We start from the raw sequence: 22,832 nt of genomic DNA, 5'->3' as shown, positions 1-22,832 counted from the left end.
AATTACTTTGTAGATAGTAAGTTGTATACCTCGACGTCTTAGATCATATACATAGTATATGATCTAAGCTCGACGTAGTATCACAGGCACAGAACAATGATAACATAATTATAGTAGTAGCATTGTTCTGTGGAAGTAGTACATCATCGATCTATAAAATATTTTGGTTTATCATCTATGTATTCAGTAGTACTCATAATTTCTTTTCAATGATATATTTAGTATACTATAGCAGGCTATTCCCGACATTCCCGTATAAATTATCAATACTCTGTAGTTACTAGTTAGTAGTTATATTTGAGATACTAAAACTAGTGAAATCAGAACAATATGAATTTTTTTTTCATGGTTTTATCAACATTCAAGTATTAAACATAACCAATTTAGTTTACACAATTGACATTTAATAGCTTAGTACTAAACTACTAACTCTACTAACTATACCAAGTACAACTAAAAAGTACACTACGGTTGAACGGTACTCAAGGTTTTTGGTGTTTGCAACTAGTTGGTCATAGTCAATAACCAAGATTATTTTTGTACTGTTTAATTTTGAATCAACCTATTGAAAGATTTGATAATTATTTTAATCTATCATTATTTCGTTGTATTTGAAATAAATTATCTTATTTAATTTTCAATTAAAATGAATCCTTGTGTAATTCCTGAGGTTCCCATTGATATACAAGGAGACAACCGATGGATGAGCCAGGTATATAATTTGTAATTTAAATATTTAGTAATACTTATACCAATTGACATATTTATTAGCATGAACGTCATGTATCCGAAGCAAAAGAACGTGAACCTGATGTTATAATGATTGGAGACTCAATTATACAAAAGTTACAGACATGTCCTATATGGAATGATTTATTTGAACCTCTACATTGTTTAAATTTTGGTATTGGTGGTGATCTAACCCAAGGAGTATTATGGAGAATCCAAAATGGCATTCTTGATAACATTAAACCAAAGGTAAGTTATAAAGACATTTTGAAATGTTAATTGGAGTGTAAAATTATATATTGTACCTATAATATTACATATTTTTTTTTTTTTTGGTTAATTAGCTAATGTACTATGCTAAGTTATTTAATTTAATTTGAGCTATAGTTGGCATTCAATACTTTGCTGTGGGCCTAAATATATTCTTCAAATTAATAAGACGCTGCACACTTATTTGTTGTCTCGTTCTCACAGGTGCGTAACATAGGATATTTACATTTAGCAGATCACGTTTAACTCTGTTAGTTTAAAAATGAGAGAATATTGACCTATTATGGAATTTGATGGTAAAAACATTATCTGTGTTTGGATGTGGGTTTTTTATGAGAACTTAGTTTTTAAATGAGTTATGAGCATTTTTAATTTACACTTTTTATATACTCATAACTTGCTACAAAATTTTACTATTGTAAAAATCTACCTACAAACACAGATAATGTTTTTAACTTCAAGTGTCATGATAAGACAATTCACTCAAATTTTTAAACTAATGGAACTAAGTGTTATCTGCCAATTGTAAATTTGCTATGTTATGCATTTGTAAGACAGAAACAACAAATGGATGTGTAAGATCTTAAGATTTTAGGTAAAATATTATTAGCTTCGAATCTTAATGATATTGCTGTTTACAATATCATAAATTATTATATACTTTAATTTATGTTCAAACTCCCCTCCCCACCATTACCAAAAATATTTTCTATTCATTTTTGATCTTTTGCCTATTATACCTATGTAATATTTTATAATCTTATTTGTAATAAAACATAACTTTTAATATAGGTACTTACAAAATTAATAATAAATATAAATATATTATTATATTAATATTTGCTAACTATTGATGTATCTATTTTATAAATTATTTTTTTTTCAAAACACCCACCATTATTCAATCCTGCGCACGGGCCTTGTTAGTGATATAGAATTCTGGCATTCTGGTCACTGGTCTATTTTTCGTTTTATTCATTTATCATTCAGAATTATACCTAAATGTAACATTTAAATATTATTTTTATTAAATTAATGTTCTGTATTATTTTACTAATTCCATTCATATTTAAAATTATTATTATTAACATAACTCATAGTAATATCATTATAGTGTTGAAATTAAAACTAAATTATCAGTTTAATGATAATTTAATAAAAATCTAAATACCTAAGTGTATATATATATATATATATATATATATATATATAATGTATCTTATATACTAAACAATTTATTATACAACATTCAAAACTTAAAATATTTTATAATTTATTTTTATCAAGTAATGTACATTTTTGTTTAGGCATGTGTTCTTCATGTTGGTACAAATAATTTTGGTAATACTCCTGATGAAATATCAGAAGGCATTCTAACCATAATCAAAGAAATCAAATTCAAACTACCTGAGTGCTATATCATTTTGTTGGTAATTATTATGTATTTTATTTTATGATACATTAAAACTTAATATAAGTTATTCTTATTACTTTATGTTCAATTTTCTATATATTATGTAACAATATAGTGTTGTGACAGTTTTTTTTTTTATTGATTTTAAAGCAACAGGGATTAAAATGTTTAAAGTATTTGTATATTTCTATTCAATTTTTTGGGGAAACCAGAAACTTACTTGCTCTATTTAAAATCTATTGACATATTATTAATGAGCTAATAACATTAAGATGCAATTTTACTTTTGAGTCATTGTTTAAATTAAAATAATTTTTTATATTAATTTTATGATTTTAGGATCTATTACCTCGTGGAGCCAGGCCAAATCAATTACGTGTTCGTAACTCCAAAGTTAATGAAATAATACATGAAAAAGTTAAGTTATTTTCTCGGTTAGAAGTGATTACTGTCAATACGGGTCTGTTGCAATCAGATGATACACTGAGTGCTCAAGATATGCTTGATTACCTACATCCAACTGACATGTGTTACCGTAAAATATTTGAACCTGTACATGAATTACTCTTACAAATTCTTGGAGAAGCCAAAGATATTGAAAAAGAAATAATTGAAACACAGTAAATCTGATTTTGTATACTCACAGATAAAACAAAAGCATTTTGTATTTTGATTCTTTTATTTCATATTTTCTTATTATTATTTATGATTTCCATTGGGCCTTTAATATTTTAAAATGTTGTTCCTAATTTAATTGTATAGACTGTTCTTTATTTTCGTGGCAAGGTAGGGGATTCATGCAATATGCACAAGGTTTATCATAAGCTATATTCTTTAAAGTTATATTACAATATTGCTTTGAAGTCGATACTATTAATTTTAATTTATTTAAAAGTTAGTATATTAGTTTTTTTTTTTTTTAAATCTAATTTTGCAAGCTCTTTGTATACACATTTATATAAACAAAAATTAGTAATATGTTTACTCTAATACTTATATTAATAACTTTATATTACAATATAAATTTTACTAAATGCATTTAATTGTCTATAATGTAAACATATATATATACATTACTGCAATTTTATGTTAATGCATTGCACAAATCAGCTATTTTGTTGATCAATTTATTTTTATCTTATAACTAAGTATAACTAAATACAATTTAACTTAAAAAAAATTAAATATTTATTATTTATCTAATAAGTACCTATACAATTTCTAGCATTTATTTTTTGTTATTTTTATGATATTATTATTGTATAAACATAAATAATTGATGAATTAACACATTAAGTGAATAGCAGGGAATTTATCAATTTTGTCTAAATATTTTGTGGTGTAAAAAGAACTGAGTATACTAATTCTAATGAGTACCAGCTTCTTTTATATTAGACTAAATTAATTTTAGCAGAATCATTTTTTTCTGTTTTTACATAAACTGTGAAGAATATTATTTTAGGTTTGGCATCAATTTGTCTAAATATTGTCTCAAAACATTTTAAACATTAAATTTTTATTTTTTATTTTTAAAGTTGAATACAAAATAAAATGTTGGTAATCTTACTCTTAGATGATTTCATAAGTCTTAAAAACTAATAAACCATTTCATCTATGTTATGTGTGGGTCTTAGAGAGAAAACAAATATTGCACTGACATTATCTTAAATGGTTAATTTATAAAAAGGTGGGCATTAACTGCTATGTAGCTCATCGCAATGAAGACGTTAAATATGAATTCAATGAAATAAAATCACCGTATTTGAAAAAATGATTCTAAGCTAAAACTATATTATATCTATAAGTATATTTTATGATATTAATCCTTTTGAAGAAATTTATTTTTTTATAAGTTACATCATAGGTATAGGTTAACATTAATTTGTTTTCCAAATATTTGGTATTTTAAAATGTCTTAGTATGGAGAAAACACAATATACTTCAAAAATTTCAAGTAGGTACCCATGAAAGGTATTTTTAAATAACCTATCACAAAATTATTGAAATCATTATTCTTCGCTTAAATATCCAAATTTAACCTAAAAAAATTCAATCCTTAACTGTGAAAATTGGACACAATATTTGTTATTGTTTTTGTTTTTACAATGTTTGATTCAGTCTGTTTCTAAAAAGAACAAGAACAACTACAATTGAGGTGATATATTATAGTAATAAAAATAAAATAAATAGTTAGATATAACAGAGCATAGAAACCTACCGATGGAGGTACTACAATATAATAGGTACGCGTATTATACATATATTACATACAACACAGTATAAATTTTAAACTACAAAAATAACTGTCAACATTTTGTTATTTTGATTAATTTTATCAACATTTGAACTTAAATTGCTAATAAATAAAAAATTGTGCCTATGATCTTTAATATTTAAAAACTACAATTCTAATTTATAACAACTAATTAGTTACCTATGACAAACCTTGTATTTAATTTTCCAGCTTTTTGACCAAGTGAAAAATTGTATTTAGGAAATTGACATGCAAACATTTGGTGGGAATTTAAAGTAAATATGGTTTTTAGTTTTTGAGTTAAACTAAAACAAAAATTTTTTGTTTGTTTTTTCTGACACTTGGGGGTTCATTAAATTTAACACCACTACGTACCAATACTAGGTTAATTTTTCAATTAGAAATTATGCTACCAAAAATCGAAGCATTTAATCATAAAAAAATAGCCTACATCTTAAATAGTCAAGTCCGGCGGTCCCATTATATTCTACGACGGGTATTCACCATAGAATAGATTAAATTTACTTACTAATTTACCACCTTTATCTGACAACAGTAACAACATTTTACATTTTAAAATAATAAGTACGGTGGGGTATAAGGGGAAATAATTACAAAAATAGGTTTTCTTAAATACAATGAATGCACATATATAATTCACATATTAACCTAGCCACCTAGGTAGTACCACAGTAGTACTGTTAGTAGGTATGTTTAATAATAGTTGTAAAGTTAAAAGTATGCAAATAAAATGTTTTTTTTATTTTTACAAGACTGTAATTTTATTAATCAATACATATTGTAATTAATCAAGCTATAATGTTAAACATTATACAAGTTACTTGTTTCTTATTATAGAACATGTTTATTACAAGTTATTTAATAATTAATATTATCTATATAAGGGTTATGGACTTATGGTCAATATTAATTGTTAATTACACACAGCACGCTGGTTTGGGCGGGTAAATTTTTCGCTTATTAATAATACGCCTATGCCTATACCTAGTATACCTTATACACGGAGCGTTCTGTGATCGAATTATCGAAGAGAACTTATGTTACCACAGTAGTTAGATAGTGGTTGCCGGGTAGCAAAATTTTAAAGCATGACGTCACGGCGCGCGAAATTTTAAAATATGTCAGCCCATTAATTACCATTTGACAATCAACAAACAGGACAGGGCATAGATAATTATTAATTTTTAATGATGACAATAATATAGATATAAGAAAATAATAATTGTTCGGTGTAAATACAAATTAATATAAAATGAGTGATCTGCAATAGGGCACTATGTCAAAAACTTTTTTTTTTTTTATTAAAAATATATTACAATCTGTTTACACATAAAACAATAAGTAACAATGATGAGTGATTTAAAGAAGACATGTCACACATGAAGAGGAGACTGTCCAGTGACAGAACCTCAGAAAATTTGAGTTCGGGCTTTGAAATTTATTTTATTATTTTATTTTTAATTTTTTTTTTTTTTTTTATTAGATTAGAAGGTCTCTAGCCCAATTTCTTTTTAACCTTCGAGGAATATTAAGAGGTAGTGTGAGAGAAGACATGTAAAGAATATCAAGAGTATCGTGGTAATTTAGTAGATCCGAGATCGCGCCACGGGGCAGTGAGTTTTTCATATTTTTGATAAGAAACTCTACCGCCGAGATATCGACCTCGTCGCTTAACCATTCTATCTTAGACCGTGGCTTAAACCGTGGTACTAATCAGTTACGTTATCGACTACCAAAGTACCTAACTCCATGTGGTGATTGGCGAGTGCCGATGTATATCATGATTCATGATGCAAAATACAAATTTCAAATATTCAAACCAAGTTCTTTGTTTGCTTCCGCTTTGATGCGTGATTGAAACTGAGATTATAATTTTTTTAATTTAAATTCGATAGTTAACATTAATGAACTAACTGAATAAATTCAACATTAATAAAGTGCATGACGCGTCTATTATTTAAAAATGGATAAGTGAGTCATTCTTATTTTCGTTTTTTTTCCTATTTTAATATAATATCTTATTAAATACTCTTTCAGATGTAAATTTATAACCATAGCTAAAGTTTTTAATTTATATCATACACCTTATTCATTATTTATTGTTAAACTTATTATATATGTACAGCTTTATTGAAAATTACTCATTGCCGCTAGCCGGCATAGTAAAATATGACAATATTGGCTTACAAAAACAGACTACACACAGTGTAATACTTGTATAATGTTTATTATAACTACCCTTATTGATTGTATTTAATGATTTATTACTAGTATTATCAAGTAAATTATTTTATTTAAAAAAAACCCTGTCTTTATGACTTTGTATGTACATTTTGGTTTGTTCTAAATTATTACACATTTTTAATTATATCTATTTGGTAATTAAATTACTGAACACATAGTAATACATTATTAGAGTATATTATGAATTACATAAAACTTTCTATTCGTGATAACTCGAAGTTAAAGGGGATAAAAATTTGCTTTGACATATTTAACTCAAATTCATCTAAATTAAGTTTTTGGGGAATAAAAAAAACTTGAGTTATCGAGAAATTTGATTGAGAAATATATATTAAATTTACAAAAGAAATATGAGATGATATAATATTATCGTTATGACACTATCGCATCTCCTAGTTTGTCTACCCTTGTCCATCACCTTAATTGTAATAAAAATACAGTAAAATCTCTCTACAATAGAATTGCATGGGACCAAACATTTTTTCTTTATGAGTTTTCCATCATAGAGAGGTAGAAATTTCATATATTATTTGTACCTGGACTATTGGTGGACTATCGAAAACATTTCAAAAGTTTAATGAGTTAGGTATAGGAATTACTAAGATTTAATGGTCATAGGAGATAAAGTTCTAAAAACTTAAGTTAAAAATTAGTTTAACTCCCCTCCCCTCCCTCAGGTGAGCATCTCTAGGTTCAACTATCACAAGGAATTTTGTAAAATCAAAGTTTGAAATAAACTACAAGTAAAAACTTTTTTCATTATTATAAAAAAAATGAGTATAATATGTAATATTGTATAACTCTATATACCTATATTTTAATGTAAATATTTATAAGATATCATTAAAATAATTTAGATAATAATATTAGATAATTTTCTTTTTATGTTTATTAAAGTCAGATCCCTAAAACTGTAAAACTTCTCCTTGTCTTCATGCATAAATATGTACTATGCACATGATATATCCAAAATATTAATATACTTTATATATAAATAATATAATATTACACATTTAATTATTTTACACATTGAATCCACATAAGTACTATTTTATGCTAAGACTTGGAATTTAACTAGGAGGGGCCAAAATTTAAAACTTATTGGAGAGCTTAAAACGTCTATGAGATAGTCTAAGCCTTTGTATCCTCCCTCCCTAGTTATGCCAATGGTTAACCAGAGATGATTTTGTTAAAGCATGTAGTCTGCATAGTTTTATAATTCATAATAATAAATAAACCATGAGTAATATGTGCAGTAAAGAAATCCATTATTTGTATGCTTTTATGCATTTCAGTATAGATAATATTAAAATATGCATAAAAAAAAAATAGACTGAAAAAATATATGGTAGTGTGATTATAATTTATATTTGTATAGTATCCATAAATAATGTATATAAAAGTTGTAACTATCTATCTGTCAAAAATTGTTAGTTTAATAAAAATAAAATTTTACCTGGTATAGCTTCAAGCAAGTTCATAGTTTTGATTTTATTGAGTGTATGTTTTAAATTTATCTTGTAAAGGCTTAGATATTTTCATGATAATAACATGAAATATGAAATAATCATATCCAACAGATTCTAAAATTTAAAAGTTATTTTAACTAAGTTATATGTTTTGTTTCAGGGATTGTGATTATGAGATATGCATGGTTGATTCATCAAAGCTATTAATAAAGGTTAGTTATTTAGTGGAATTAATGGGTGACAAAGGAGTTATGCTTCCTCTAAATCCCCCACTCTCACCCCCTAAAAAAAACCCGGTATTCTACCTACTATACGATTATATATACTTATTATTACAGTGTTTAATGTTAAAATATATTATTATAGTCAATATCATTAAATTGTATATTTTCTAGTGATGGGTCGAACTTGGTATGAAAAAAATTCAAACAATCAAGCATCTTTTACTGTTTGAAAATCGAACTTGAAAGTATTTGTTGAACTAGATTTAATAGCCACGATAATTCAAATACCAAATATTTGTACAATTCAAAAATAAAAATTTATAGTGATTATTTAGAAATAATAATTTTATAATTATTAATTAATGATAATATTTTTTATATATTTTGAAAATGATTGATAAATATGTGGAGTTTGAGTTCGACTTAACTTGATTTTAGATTCGGTTTGGTGAAGTAGAAAATATAAAGACTCGGTTCAGTTTGATTTAAAAAATCAGGGTTCGACCCATCACTAATATTTTCGTATAAAGGGCTAGAACAAACATGGTTTTTAATATGCCCAACTCCCTCCCACCAAAAATCAAACCTTAGATCTGCCACATTTACAAACAAATTTTAATTTAAACTCAAACTAATTATTATGTACAAAATTAATTTACGCTTAATTACAATTGCAGGAAGGCTTCATTAATTTATGCCAAAAATATGGTTCAATTAAAAATATTACTATTCATAAAACAGATTATGAAAATCAAGCATTTATTCTTTTTGAAGACAACGAGTTAGTAATTTTACTATTTCTTAACCAAACACGCCCTCAAGGTTTTTGAAAACAAAATTATAATTATTTATTATAATTTAACCAGAGTTGGGCATGATAACCTAATTCAAATATTGCTATGAAAATGTAAACTTTTTACCAGCTTAGTATTTTTCAATATTTATTGTATTAAAGATACTTTAGTATTGATTTATTGCAATAAAATAAGTGTTGATCAACCCTTTTCTTTTGCACTTGTAATATCTTTAACTGCTGTTTGCTTGTGTCAACTAATTTGATTTAGTTAACTCAGTATGGATACAAAATAAGAACTACGAAAAGTGGTTTCCCTTTTTAATTTATTATAGTTAAGTTCCTTACTTGATGGTAAACTAGTGTGCTAAGGCATGAAAACATGGATTCACTAAATAGCCGCATACAAATGGGAGACAGAGAGATGTTCCTTGTTTGCCAGCGACTATAAACATCACCAAGATTTTTTCTTAAACTAAATGGAGTATAGCATAATAATAATTTTAATTACTAATTATTAATTTATAGTGCTGCATTCAAACTTTTAAATGAGAAGTTAGATTTTCCATCTTTCATAAAAGTGGATATTTCCAATCGAACACAAAAGATGATAAATTCAACATTTAGAAAAGAAAATGAAGATGTTGAAAAATATGATGATGATGACTATCTAAACACAGTTATTAAAGAAAGTGAAAAAAATGAAATTCAATTTGGGTTAGTTTTTAAGTGTAAATTAGTTTTGTGTTAGAAAAAAAACTTAAATTATCCATTTTCAATCTATTAGATTATTCTTGTAATGTGTTGATGATTGATCACTTCCTTAAGCCAGGTTTCTACAACTTATGTACTTATCATGTATACCAGTGGTTCTCAACGGGGGCAATATCGCCCCCCAGTGGGCGGTAAAGTGTCACCGAGGGGCAATGAACTAGTTTTGGGTGGTAGGGGGGCGGTGAACTAATTTTGGGTGGTAGAGGTGCGGCAAACGGTTCACGCAAAAACGTTGTAGATGGTGTCGGTGTGACCTAAAAATAATTCATACTTGATAATCCATATAATAACTATCAGTCACTACTCAATCTATGCAATACACAATAACTTATCTACAAATTTATTATCTTAATTATTTTAGCGATTGTGCGTTGACATTATACTTTATTATAGGTACCTATATTAACCAACCTTTTAGTACACCGTTTGCTTTGACCCGCGCATAAAAATGTATTTATATTTATATTTTTTTAAATAATTAATTTAATTTTTATTTATTTATTTATCAATATTTATTTTTTTTAATTAATTACCATAATACTAGAACTATAAATAAAAAATATATCAAATATAAAAAATAAATAAAAACATGAGTTATTAGATAATTTCAATTTTTTCTTTTAAATTTTCCAAATACCCTTAACCTAACACTTATTATAGAATTCTCACATTGTAGGGGCCGTTAAAAAAATTTTTGACACTCAAGGGGGCGGTAACTTAAAAAAGGTTGAGAAACACTGATGTATGCCAATAATTAAGTGAATGAATAATTCATAAAGTATTCTGACAACTGACGAATATATTCAATTATAACGGCTGATTTGAAAAACAATTGTATGACAAATAATTGTTGAAGTTGTTGTTTCTAATGCCTTATATAAGCATCTACAAGTGATCCAAATACTTGACAAATATATCAGTCTTGGGAGCCAGGCTTAAAAAAATCAAAAAATTCATATCATATTTATTATGAAAGTAAAATATTGTTGTTGGTTGTTAATTTCCAATCCAAAGCTATATTATTTATTTATTCAAATTTTTTCCATATACTTACTTCAATTAAACAAATAATAATAAATATTTTATATGTTTACCTTTTAGCTGATTAATATAATTACTTGTATATTACTTGTATTATTTGTAGGACATCGATTTATATTGGACCTAATGTTTCCGGGAGAAGATTAATAGAGGAATCTAAACAATTAAAAATAAATAACAAAATTATACCTTATAATCTAGAAAATGATGATCTTTTTGGAAGGCCTCTAAATACAAAATGGGAAAAATTAAATATGTACTTATAACATAGATAATATAATTCATAAAGTTATACAAAATATTTTTGATTAAATTGCAGGCCTGAATTTGAACTTAATAAACTCGATTTCTATTATCGTTTTGAAAATTGTATGGGTGGTGAAATTAAAATTGAAAAAAAGTTAAGTCCAAACATGTTTACTGGTTTCACTACATTTTTTAATGATGGTGATAATATACAAGACAAGTTGAAAATAATTAGCAATGATATTGAATGCTCTGATCTTCTTAATATGTAAATGATAAAGTTTTTGAAACTTGCAAATATGTTTATTAATTATTATTCATCATGAAACATACAATTTAGAAATGATCTGAAATATGGAATGTTAGTTGGTGCATTTGATAATGCAACTAATTTATATGGCCGTGGATATGTAACTTTGGTTGCTGGAAATAGTGTTAATGTTGCTTTGAGTGATTATGGTAGAGTAATTAATACAATTAAAATTAGAGTACTACCTGAAAAACATACTAAGTTACCGGCTTATTCATTTAAAGTATATACCAAAGGTGACTATGTTGCACAATTAAAAGTAAGATGATCATTATTATTTCTAATTCTTATCCCCTACTAATTTATTTTTATATTTTAGAATACATCTTATGTTTTTAAAGTACGCAGTGTATGTCCTGAAAGAATTGTTTTGATTATGTTTGATGAAAATAAAGAAATTAAAGTACAATTGAAAAAATGGCAGCCTACTATTGAAGAATCTGGTGTTTCGTATATTGACTTTAAGAATAATAGCTCGGTAGAATTGCTTAAGTTAAAAGATATGAGTTCTGTATGCATTAGATCAAAAGAAAAACATCATTTTGAATTTTTTTTTTCATCATGGAACAATTTAGCAGCTTATTGTTATAAAAATCGTAATTATTATTTCATATTTAATTATATAAGTAATCTATAATCCCATTTCAAATTAACTAATGTGGTATATGATATTTTTTAAAAATCTTGAAAATATACTATACTCCATTATTCACTAATTGACATAAAAAAAATAGTTGCTTTAGTTTTTTCATATATCACAAGAAAATTACTAATTTATCAAATGAAATTTTGGAAAAATTTATAATGTAATTTTTCCATTTCCTTTTTACTCATTTTTAAGTAAAATTACAAATTACTAAAAACTTTTTGGGAATGACAATATTTGTCTAAATATTGCCTCAAAACAATTAATGTTTAATTTACATTTTTATATTTTGAAAATTGTGTATAAAATCAGTCAAATGAAATGAAACCAATATGCAAACTCTCGTAAATATTTTCCCCAATAAAAATTGTTTTTTGTAATCTTACTCTGAGATTTCTTAAAATTTTTAAAAAACAATTTTATGTGAATGTGTTTTATCCGTGTGGGTCTTAGATAGATAACATATATTGCGCTAACATATTCCTCTTAACATGGAATAATTATATGTATATTATTTTAAAATTATATTGGTTATATTGAAATGTGAAAGGTAATTACTTGAAATTAAAATAATTTGTATTATTGCCAAATTAAATTAAATATATTTATTAGGTACTAATTTAAAATACTTTAAATATGTATTATATTAACTCTTATGTTGAAGTATTTAATAACAGAAGTTTTTTTTCAGCTCGGCCTTTAAATAGGGTACCTTTTTATGGTGAAATTGTTGGATTTAAATCTACCTTAACCAATAACTATGTCAGAGGTAGAATTCATAAATTCTGTGGAGACAATATGTATTCTGTTAAGCACATGGATGATCCTTTTAAAGAATTTATCAACTCATCTGAAATGATAGAATTGCAGTTTGAACATAAAAGTGTAAATCTTTTTATAAATAATTTAATATAATCTTATTAATTTATCTGTAATATGTTGACCTGGTGATTCTTTAAATAGTTAACTCATAAATTCATTCAAAAAATAAATAATCTTATAATTTAATAAATACATTTTGCTGTGGTCAGATTATTCAAAGTATAACAGAAAGACCTGACAAATACATTTAGCTTTTTTTCTTATCTCCAGTGTTTCTCAACTAGTGTGCTATAGCAAATTATCGTTAAATTATAAAATATTAGTCAAACTCCCAAACTCTATGGCTATGTCACTAATAGTTTTAACCTGTTCTTGAAAATAGCTAATTTTTAAACCTCACTTAACTCTTATTTTGATTGTAAATTAGTAATTCACTTTTTGAAACATCTTTTTTTTTTCTTTTTTAAAGTCAATTAATTTAAAATGTATCAAGTTTTATCAAAATATATAATTTGAAATTTTCTTAAAAATTATTTATCTTAAATTATTTATTATTCGCTTCATTTTTGTCTTATGTTTAATAAGTATCAACTTATTGTTTTTATTTGTCAAGTCTTTTTGTTATACCCTATTTACAAATATAAATCAATTTAATTTATGCAAATAAATTGTCATATTTTTACTAAGGTATCAAAAATTAAATGGATTGCTTAATTGATAAATTAAGTATTTATTTTTTTTTTTGTTCTGGATAACAGAATTTTTTCCTTGCCATATTTATTTTTGTAACAATATCATTTAACATGTTTCCCTTAACAGAGATGGCACAGTAACAATATTTATTACTTTGTCGTAACCCTCAGAATTTAAATACTTTTTTTCTGTCTAATAATTTAAATGCTTAAATAAGGCTAAGTATTAGGGCTGATTAAAAAAATTATGTACTACATAAATTATGTATTATTTTTGTGTAACTTATGCTTGTTATAGATGCCTGTAAGTTTTTTAAAAGTAGGACTGAAAAATGCTTTACCATATCCTATACAATTTGAGGCTAAACGTTTAGTTGAACATGTCATTGGTGTTCGCCTATCTGTGGTAAGTTTATACTTTAAACTAAAAAAAATGTTCAATCATTTTAGTTAAAGAAAATTATATTATTAGCATTTTGATGAATCAAAAGCAGAAGGATGGAAATATGTAGATTTAAATATTACACGTGTAAAAGAAAACTTGAATTCTATATTATATAGCCTAGTCGAACCTTTGTGGCTGAAAGATAGTACTACCATAGATAGTATGTATATAACTTAATAATTATTTATTTTTCATAATGTAAATTTTATGAAATAATGTATTTAATGTATATTATTTAGATAATAAAACTGTAAACCCCTAGTGTACAAAGTTGTCAGCTGCTAGTTTTTTATGTATTTATTTGCATTGTGCTTATTACAAACAAATACAGTTAACCTAGTGGCTGGAAACAATTAGTTGCTTCCAATATAAACAATAACATAAGTTGGTGTATCCTCTTTCTCAACCCAATTTGATCCACACTGATCTATATATTATAAAATCAATGTTTTTGACAAAATGGAGATGGGAGAATTGGATTAAACAATTCTTAGGAAGATCTCAATCTGTAATTATGAAACTAGTGTTGTGAAGGAGTTGAAAAAATCTATACTAAGTGGCGAAATGAGATTGGAGTGCTTGACTTTTTACAATGTGTGTGGTGGGAAGAGTTAATTTGTTATTAAGATTTTATTTTGGAATATCTGTTTGAGTTTTTGTGTACTTATTTCATACATACATCTTTATTGGTTTGAAAATTAGATTGTTTGTAAGTATTTTAGTTTGAAGGTTAATTTTTGAATATTTATCCAAACTAGTTATTTTTTCAAGTTGTTATATGAATGGTAAGTCCACTTTAGATCATATTTTCACTGTTTAACAGTTAATTGAAAAGCATTATGAATCGACAATGACTTGCATCTACAATTTATTTACTATAAACAGGCATATGATTCAGTTAATAGAGAAGTCCTATGGAATACACTTATGACCTTTGGGATACCAGCTAAAATGGCGAAAATGATCAAATTATGTATGAATAGAACCAGATGTAAAGTTAGATTCAATCAACATACATCAGAAGAATTTGAGGTTAGGACTGGACTTCGACTGGGAGATGGTCCTATCTCCAGTGCGCTTTAATATTGTACTAGAAATGGTAGTTAAAAAAACTCAGAAAAAATATGGTGGGTTAAACTTGAATTGACAAAAGACAATGCGTAATATTAGTGTACGCAGAAGATATTATCAATATTGGGATCAAATAGTCAAGAAGTAAAAGCGGATGATAAAGAACTAATAATAAACAGGAAAGACATAGGGTTACAAATAAATTAAGCAAATACTAAATATATGGTTAGACAATATCTAAACAGGAAAAATTTAGAAGTTTAGTATTATAAATTTGAAAGAATACATAATTTTAAATACCTGTGCGTTTCAATAAATAGCAAAAATAATAATCACAATGAAATTATAATAAGAGCAAGTGCAGTAAATAAATGCTATTACAGAGTAACAAATATACTTAAATCAAAGCAGGTATCGATCAAATCCAAAATTAAAGTATACAAGGTCCATATCAGACCTGTTCTTTTGTATGAGTGTGAAACATGGCCAACAACTAAAGGAGATGAAGACAAATTAGTAATACTTGAAAGAAGAATATTTGTGCCAAAAATAAAAATATCACACAACAATATGAAAAAATAAGTAATATAGAAATAGAGCAGTTATATAAAGAACCAAACATAATAGCAGTATTAAAATATTGAAGAATGGCATGGGCCGGTCATGTATGGAGGTCAAATAGTCTTATGAAAACGGTTTTAAAATGGTAACCCCAGGGAAAAAGACCGCTTTGCAGACCGAAACAAAGGTGGAGAAGAATTTAGCAGAGATTGGAGTACGAAATGGTGAAACAATAGCACAGGATAGAGATAGATGGAAGCAAGTTTGTGTTGCGGTAATGAGACTTAATGGACTTAAAAAAACCGAAGAAGAAGGTTATATTAGGTACATGCCAGATTTTTATTGAAGGTTATCCCTTGGAAATTTGCCTATATTGGCTTTAAATATTTGTATACCATTGGTGGTTGTCCATGAAAAAGATAAAAAATTTTATGGAAAAATTATTTTTCATTTACAGTTTAATAAATTATTAAATTTGATTTTGTTCAAATAACAAAATTATTCCAATTTTGTATGAATATTGTTATTTTTAATTGCAACTATTTTAATGTAGATGATACTGGAAGATTTATTAAATACGTTGATTTATTAAGGATTGAATTAGTTGAAAAATCAGTTGTGAACTTGACATTTGTTGAATATCATGATGGAGTATTTTATATGAGAGATAAATTGTTTGGAAAGTCTTTTTCACTTTTATCTGACATGATTAAAGAGTATTGTAGCTTGAATTTAAATCCGTATTTACCACATATTGATGAAGTATGCCTTGGCCAATTTCCAGGTATTTATTACTAAGTCTTTCAACTCTATGTATAGTAATTTGATAAAATATATACATTTGTTAATTTAATCTTAGATGGTATGTGGTACAGAGTAATATGTGATCAATTGAAGCCTGGTGAATCGGTTAAAGTACATTCTGTAGATTTAGGAAATATTGCATATTTAAACAATAGAAACATAAAAAGACTTCCAGAAGAACTAATATTTCACCCAACTCATGTTTCTCTATGTATTTTAGGTAAACACTAAATTGTTTATTTTTAAAGTTATATCAGTGTCATAGGTTTAATATCAAGATATTATGTTTGTGTTTTTAGATTCTTCTGTTCAGATAAATGAAGAAAAGATAAAATTATTACAAAAATATGAAAACACAGATTGTGAAGTAACTATTGTGAAAAGCTTAGGTGGTAAAAATCATTATTTATTCAACTGTCCATTCATTGAAAATATTCTTCAGTAACTTTTTAAATATAAGTAATTAATACTATTATTACAATATCTTAATAATATGATTTAAAAATAATACAAATACAATTATATGGACGATAAACATATTGTATTTATCATAAGTTACATTTTTAATATATATTTAATGTTAAGTTACTATTTTATAATTTGTTTAAAATGTTTTCCATCTAATAAATAAAGTATTTGGTTTCAACAGAATGATTTTGTATTCTAATTTTTAGTGTGAGTTGATTACATAACAGCTAAAAATTAGTTTTTAAATTAAATATTCAAAATGTTGTATATATTATTGAACACTGATTACTGATACGAGTTGTGACAAATATTATTATGAATTTGGCACATTGTACAAAAATGAATAATCACATTTATTAAATTTATCAAAGATTTTTTTATAATTAAAGATTATTCATTATGTATCATTAGTATAATATAATATAATTAAAATATAAATTAATTAAGTTATTTATGTTCAACTTTAATTTCAGTAACTACGGGTGTTTCATCATTTTTCGCAACTTCAGATGTTTTTACTGCTGGTATTCCTGTTTGAATAATTGGTACACTGCGCTCACCTATTACTTGTGTTTCCTATAAAAAAAATTCACAGATTACACTTGTTGGAACAGTAAACTTTTCAGTTTTTAAACTAGTTTTAAAGCCTAATAATAGTTAAAATAGGTATATATTACATTTTATGATCAAAAATATATTCTGTTTAAAATTGTAAATTTCTAGACTTTTCAATAATATCTAAATTCTTCTTCTTTAACATTTCTATTACACATTATCTATTACTTCCAGCTTATTAATTTATATTAAGCATATACAATAAATTGTACAAACCAGAATGTATTTATATTTTTTCAAATAGGTATAGAAAATTTTAATTTGTTTCTATAATTTTAACAAATTTTTGAAAAAATTTGATTTTTTTTGCTTAATTCATAAATGAATAATTGTATAAATACTTTAAATATCCCCAAATTTTAAGTTAGGATTTCTTACATATGGTTAATTTTAAAAAATAATTTGAGTGTTAAAATTGGTTGATGAAAATTTTTATACAAATGAAAATTAACATTTTTTAAATTTATTTTTCTAAAAGCTTAATTGCAGTTTTAATTATATAATTGTATCTTTAGTTAACTGATATACTAAATTAATGACACATTCTTATATAAAACGTATAGTAAAGAAATTAATTTCCTTCTTGTTTTTTACCTCAAGCTAGCCAAATAAGACTTAAACCAAATTTTTCTTTTTAAAATTAAAATATATACTAAAGAATAGATCAAAAGACAACATTTGTATGAGTGTTTGCTCAATACAGTAATTATTTACTGAGATGTATGACATTAAAATTCAAAAATGATTCAAATTACCCACTTGTACAGTAGGAACCTAATTGTATTGATTCTTTACCTAAATGAAAAGAAATGTATTAATTAAGACTAACTCGACTCTTACTATAAAACAATAAATACATTTTTTTTATTAGCTATTTGTATATAAAAGTAATCTTTAGTTCTCGATTAGTTAATTAAAAATATGCTAATTAAGTTCTCAGTTAAAAATACTGAAATACCACAATGTATTCATTGACACCGTAGATTTATTTTTATTGTAAGTGTTATAATGTGTATTAATGTAGTTCTGGTTGAAACATAAATACCAACACTATTAAACAGTAATAAAAAATTAAATAAATTACATGTACCTACATAAATACATAATAATTAATAATTAAAGAAAACAAAATTAGAGAAAAATTCTGTTGTTAGAAACAAAACAAATATATTACAATTTTAATAGGTAGGTATATAAAATCGCTTTAATTGACGCAACACCCCTATAAATTATCTCTGTCTTACAAACTTACAACACAATAAATTTGTAATCGATATAACCAATTTTTTATTGTTAATTTAAATATTACCATATCAATTTTAATTGAGCTTTAGGGTAGAAATATTACCTATAATAGTTAGTCGATTTTTTACGATACCTATTTAATATTTTAAGCAAGTTACAGCTTAGTAGTAAGTATTATATTAAATGTTAAAATATAAATTTGTTAATAATTTTATTAAAAATTAAAATATAGGTAATAAAACAAAAATGGCAGATAAGCAGTAGGTATAATTTGTGTACTGTAAGGTATGTATTTATTATTTTGGAAGAAAATTTCATTTAATGCTCTTTACCAACCCCCTCTCGATATTAAATTTTTTTTAACGACTTGTTTTTTTATGCTTAAAACTATGGTGTAATTTTTTTTATCGGAAACTAATATTTTAGAAGTAATAGCCTTCCAAATGTGGTGATTTTACGTTTATACACGTCATGCGCGCAACACTTATGTCGCGCGCATCGCTTATACCAGGTTATCCGTGGCGTTTACAGCACGTCTGCCATAAGTATAAGTGACCTAACAAGTAAACTGAACCTTAAATAACACAAATGACTCATGTCTTCAAACCCAAGGGACCGCCAGGCTTGATAGCCAGTTAAAGTAAAATAAATATATTGTGACTAAAGTTAGACGGTTGACCCAAACTATATCTCTATTCTGACCAACTTTAAAAACATCGTTATATTATTTATGTTATAATATTATATAAGTAGGTTAGTTGGTACTAATGATTATGAGATATAAATTTGAATAATTTGTAAGAATTAGTATCACTAAATATATTTTACAGAATTTATTTATTGTGTATTTTAATTGCAGGGCTAGTGCCTAGTACCCTAAGGCTAGTACGTGTGTGCTGTTGTCTGTTGCGTGTTATGTGATGAGCGGCGCGCGCGTAATACGTACTGATGTTATAAAACCGCAAAATTTGGAAGACTAAAATAAAAGTTTCCGGTAAAAAAAAATTAAAATCGTGAGGGGGTTGGTAAAGTGCATTTTAGCCCCAAAATCCATTTAAATATATAGGTATCGAAGATAATAAATTTTTTGTAAAGATAATGTGTTTTATATTAACTAAATAACTAGTTATACTACTATTAATTAGGTACCTACCTACTTAAAAAATAGGCAATTTATTAATTAATGAATTTAAAAAATATGTTACCTGCTTAATTATTTAAACATTAAATCTCTATTAGCTATTTCTTAATACAAGTAAGTAATTATATATAATATAAAGACTGAAGAGTTAGGCATTGATTTAAAGTTGTTACCTTTTTAGGGACGCTAACTGTAAGTATTCCATCTGAAGACAAGCTTGAAACTATTTGTTCTATATCCACATCTTTAGGTAATAAATATCTTCTTTTAAATTGTCTGGATATAAAACCATGCTCGTCTTGTTTTTCTTCATGTTTTCCTTCTACAATTATTGCTCCTTCTGATGTTTTAACGGAAATCTCACCAGGCCCAAATTGTTGGACGTCCAATATAACTTGCACTTGTTTTTCATCAAACTTGAGGTTGGATGTACCACTATTTTGCCGGTTAAGTATACCTTGCCAGGGTCTATAGTATGTGGCTGATCTCAGAGAAGGCGAAGACAGCGCAGACGTCAAATTGGATAAATCATCTCTATGCAATCCCATACCAAAGTGTTGGTCCAATAACCGTCTTGGTAATCTCTCGCGTTCGAAATCTTCCCACCAGTCGCGGAAGAACAATGGCACCAAAGACATTTCTGCGAATTTAATGCTTATAAAATTCAAGCAACTAAAAATATATATGTATACCAATAACGTCTAGTGCACCAATATGGCCAGGTATATTAATTGATTTTTGACTACCTAACTTCTAATAATGCATCTACTCCCGTAATGGCGATAACCTACTGCACTCTGCAGTAGCATTAAAAATACCTTCCTCAAATTATAAATTTTTTTTACAAACCACACAAATTTACTTGAAAAAATTAAGTTAACCCAACACTTGAAAATTGGTTATTAGCATATTGCATATACATAAATATATAATATCTACTACCTAGCCACTTAGATGTATAAATATATATTACAATATTATATAGGTAGTACCTAAATTAAATAATGATGTATATTAATATGTTAATATTGTGTTTAATGCATTAAATTATTCAACATATTATGAAGGACCTATATAAGGCTATAAACAATCTAGTATGTAACGTTCAAAAATACTTACTAGAAGAAAATAATTGTTTTTTGATAAATAACGTAGGTACCTATAGGTACCATAAAATAAATATGTATAACTCGTGTGATGTTTTAAAGTTAACTATTATGAAAAGTATGATTTTTCGTATTTATACACAAGTGTTCCATTTCCATAGGTATGTATTTATTATACTCACCAATCGTTTTTAGTTTATTTTTGTATATTTAAAATTAGTGGTTGTTAGTTGACCTTCCTCATTGACTGCGGTTTATATTAGTATGGGAATGTGGGAGGATTCCAAAAATATTTTCACTTTGTTTGTTTATTATTCTCAACTCTTACCAATTCGTGAGTCATACAGCTACAAATATTATGGATGCCGGCTGTAAATCGTACATTTGTACAATTGTATATATGGTGTATGTATCTATATCCTATATAAGTATACTGCACTATACATACTTGATATTTTTGCCAAATATCTATAATAAAAGTGGGCCAACTGCATATTATCACATTAAGATATTTAATACATTTAATACATTCTCAACTATTATTTATTTCTTTTATTAATAATTTATCGAAATAATTAAATTCAAAGGAATTTTGTGGGGCTACTTAAATGTATTATTGAGTGCCTGCGACATCATGATTCAATGGCATAATTTGTTCGAGGAATCAGGAAAGTAAAAAAATTAAAATTTGGTAGATATTTCAGTACCTATTCATGCCCAAATATAATTTTTTTTTTTTACGTTTTATCTGTATTGGCTATGAAATACTAATCATTCAAAGTCTTTTTTTAAAGACTATTTGGGTTATTCGGGTATTGGAGGCATAGCAATTTGTTATAGGCCTACTACTACTACTCTACTAGTCGTAAGCGCTACAGGCCACAATGACCCTTGGCTTTCAAAACAATTCGTCTTCACTGGTCTCGATCTTTAGCGATACTTTTCGAGTTCCGTATACCCATCTGTTGTAAGTCCTTTTTTACTTCGTCTATTCATCTATTCCTTGGTCGTCCTTGTCTTCTGGTTCCTTCCATTTTTGCCAACATTATGCGTTTTGGAATTCTTTCCTCGTCCATTCTTTCCACATGATCTAACCATCTTATCCTGCCTGACTTTATAAATTTTACTATATTTTCGTTTTCTAAAATTTGCTCTATTTCAATGTTATAGAGTTAATATTAGTCATTATCATTCGTAAATGATTATTGTCTATTCGACATTTAGTAGTTCAATTAAATTTTGTTGATCACATTTAACTATAGTGAAAAATTACGCCCCACCACCTTCCTCAAAATTCAGATCTAAGTACGCCACTGGTGTGTCTTAAATACTTTGTGATGTACTCGAAAAGTAGTATGACAAATGCTCCGAATTTCAATTTTTAAGGTGGTTTCTGTTTGTAAATTTATTCTATATATAGTAGGTAT

General features: G+C 26.1%; 3 protein-coding genes across 3 annotated transcripts; 2 read left to right on the top strand and 1 right to left on the bottom strand.

Moving 5' to 3' along the window:
- Positions 1 to 109: 109 nt before the first annotated feature.
- Positions 110 to 3,981, top strand: LOC107167201 (platelet-activating factor acetylhydrolase IB subunit alpha2-like). Its single transcript, XM_089225013.1, has 4 exons — positions 110 to 712; positions 772 to 978; positions 2,307 to 2,429; positions 2,753 to 3,981. The coding sequence occupies exons 1-4, from the start codon at positions 647 to 649 to the stop codon at positions 3,035 to 3,037; spliced, it is 681 nt and encodes a 226-aa protein (XP_089081139.1). The 5' UTR covers positions 110 to 646; the 3' UTR covers positions 3,038 to 3,981.
- A 2,424-nt stretch (positions 3,982 to 6,405) lies between these two features.
- LOC107167203 (uncharacterized) lies at positions 6,406 to 17,481 on the top strand. The gene is made up of 14 exons (XM_089225007.1): positions 6,406 to 6,659; positions 8,562 to 8,613; positions 9,303 to 9,406; positions 9,947 to 10,135; positions 11,337 to 11,489; positions 11,553 to 11,747; positions 11,820 to 12,048; positions 12,109 to 12,385; positions 13,127 to 13,320; positions 14,248 to 14,355; positions 14,422 to 14,554; positions 16,580 to 16,810; positions 16,886 to 17,050; positions 17,130 to 17,481. Exons 1-14 carry the CDS (start codon positions 6,652 to 6,654, stop codon positions 17,273 to 17,275), a joined length of 2,184 nt encoding a protein of 727 aa, XP_089081133.1. The 5' UTR covers positions 6,406 to 6,651; the 3' UTR covers positions 17,276 to 17,481.
- Positions 17,350 to 21,575, bottom strand: l(2)efl (lethal (2) essential for life). Its single transcript, XM_089225008.1, has 3 exons — positions 21,419 to 21,575; positions 20,473 to 20,939; positions 17,350 to 17,874 (listed from the first exon to the last, which is right to left on the bottom strand). The coding sequence occupies exons 2-3, from the start codon at positions 20,935 to 20,937 to the stop codon at positions 17,746 to 17,748; spliced, it is 594 nt and encodes a 197-aa protein (XP_089081134.1). The 5' UTR covers positions 20,938 to 20,939; positions 21,419 to 21,575; the 3' UTR covers positions 17,350 to 17,745.
- Positions 21,576 to 22,832: the final 1,257 nt, after the last annotated feature.

This window comes from Diuraphis noxia, unplaced genomic scaffold, assembly GCF_037042655.1.
Source record: "Diuraphis noxia isolate RWA-SAM2 unplaced genomic scaffold, SU_Dnox_SAM2 contig0003, whole genome shotgun sequence".
Lineage (NCBI taxonomy): Eukaryota > Metazoa > Arthropoda > Insecta > Hemiptera > Aphididae > Diuraphis > Diuraphis noxia.
The sequence above is the reverse complement of the archived record's forward strand: the minus strand, read 5'-3'. Positions and strand labels throughout refer to the sequence as shown.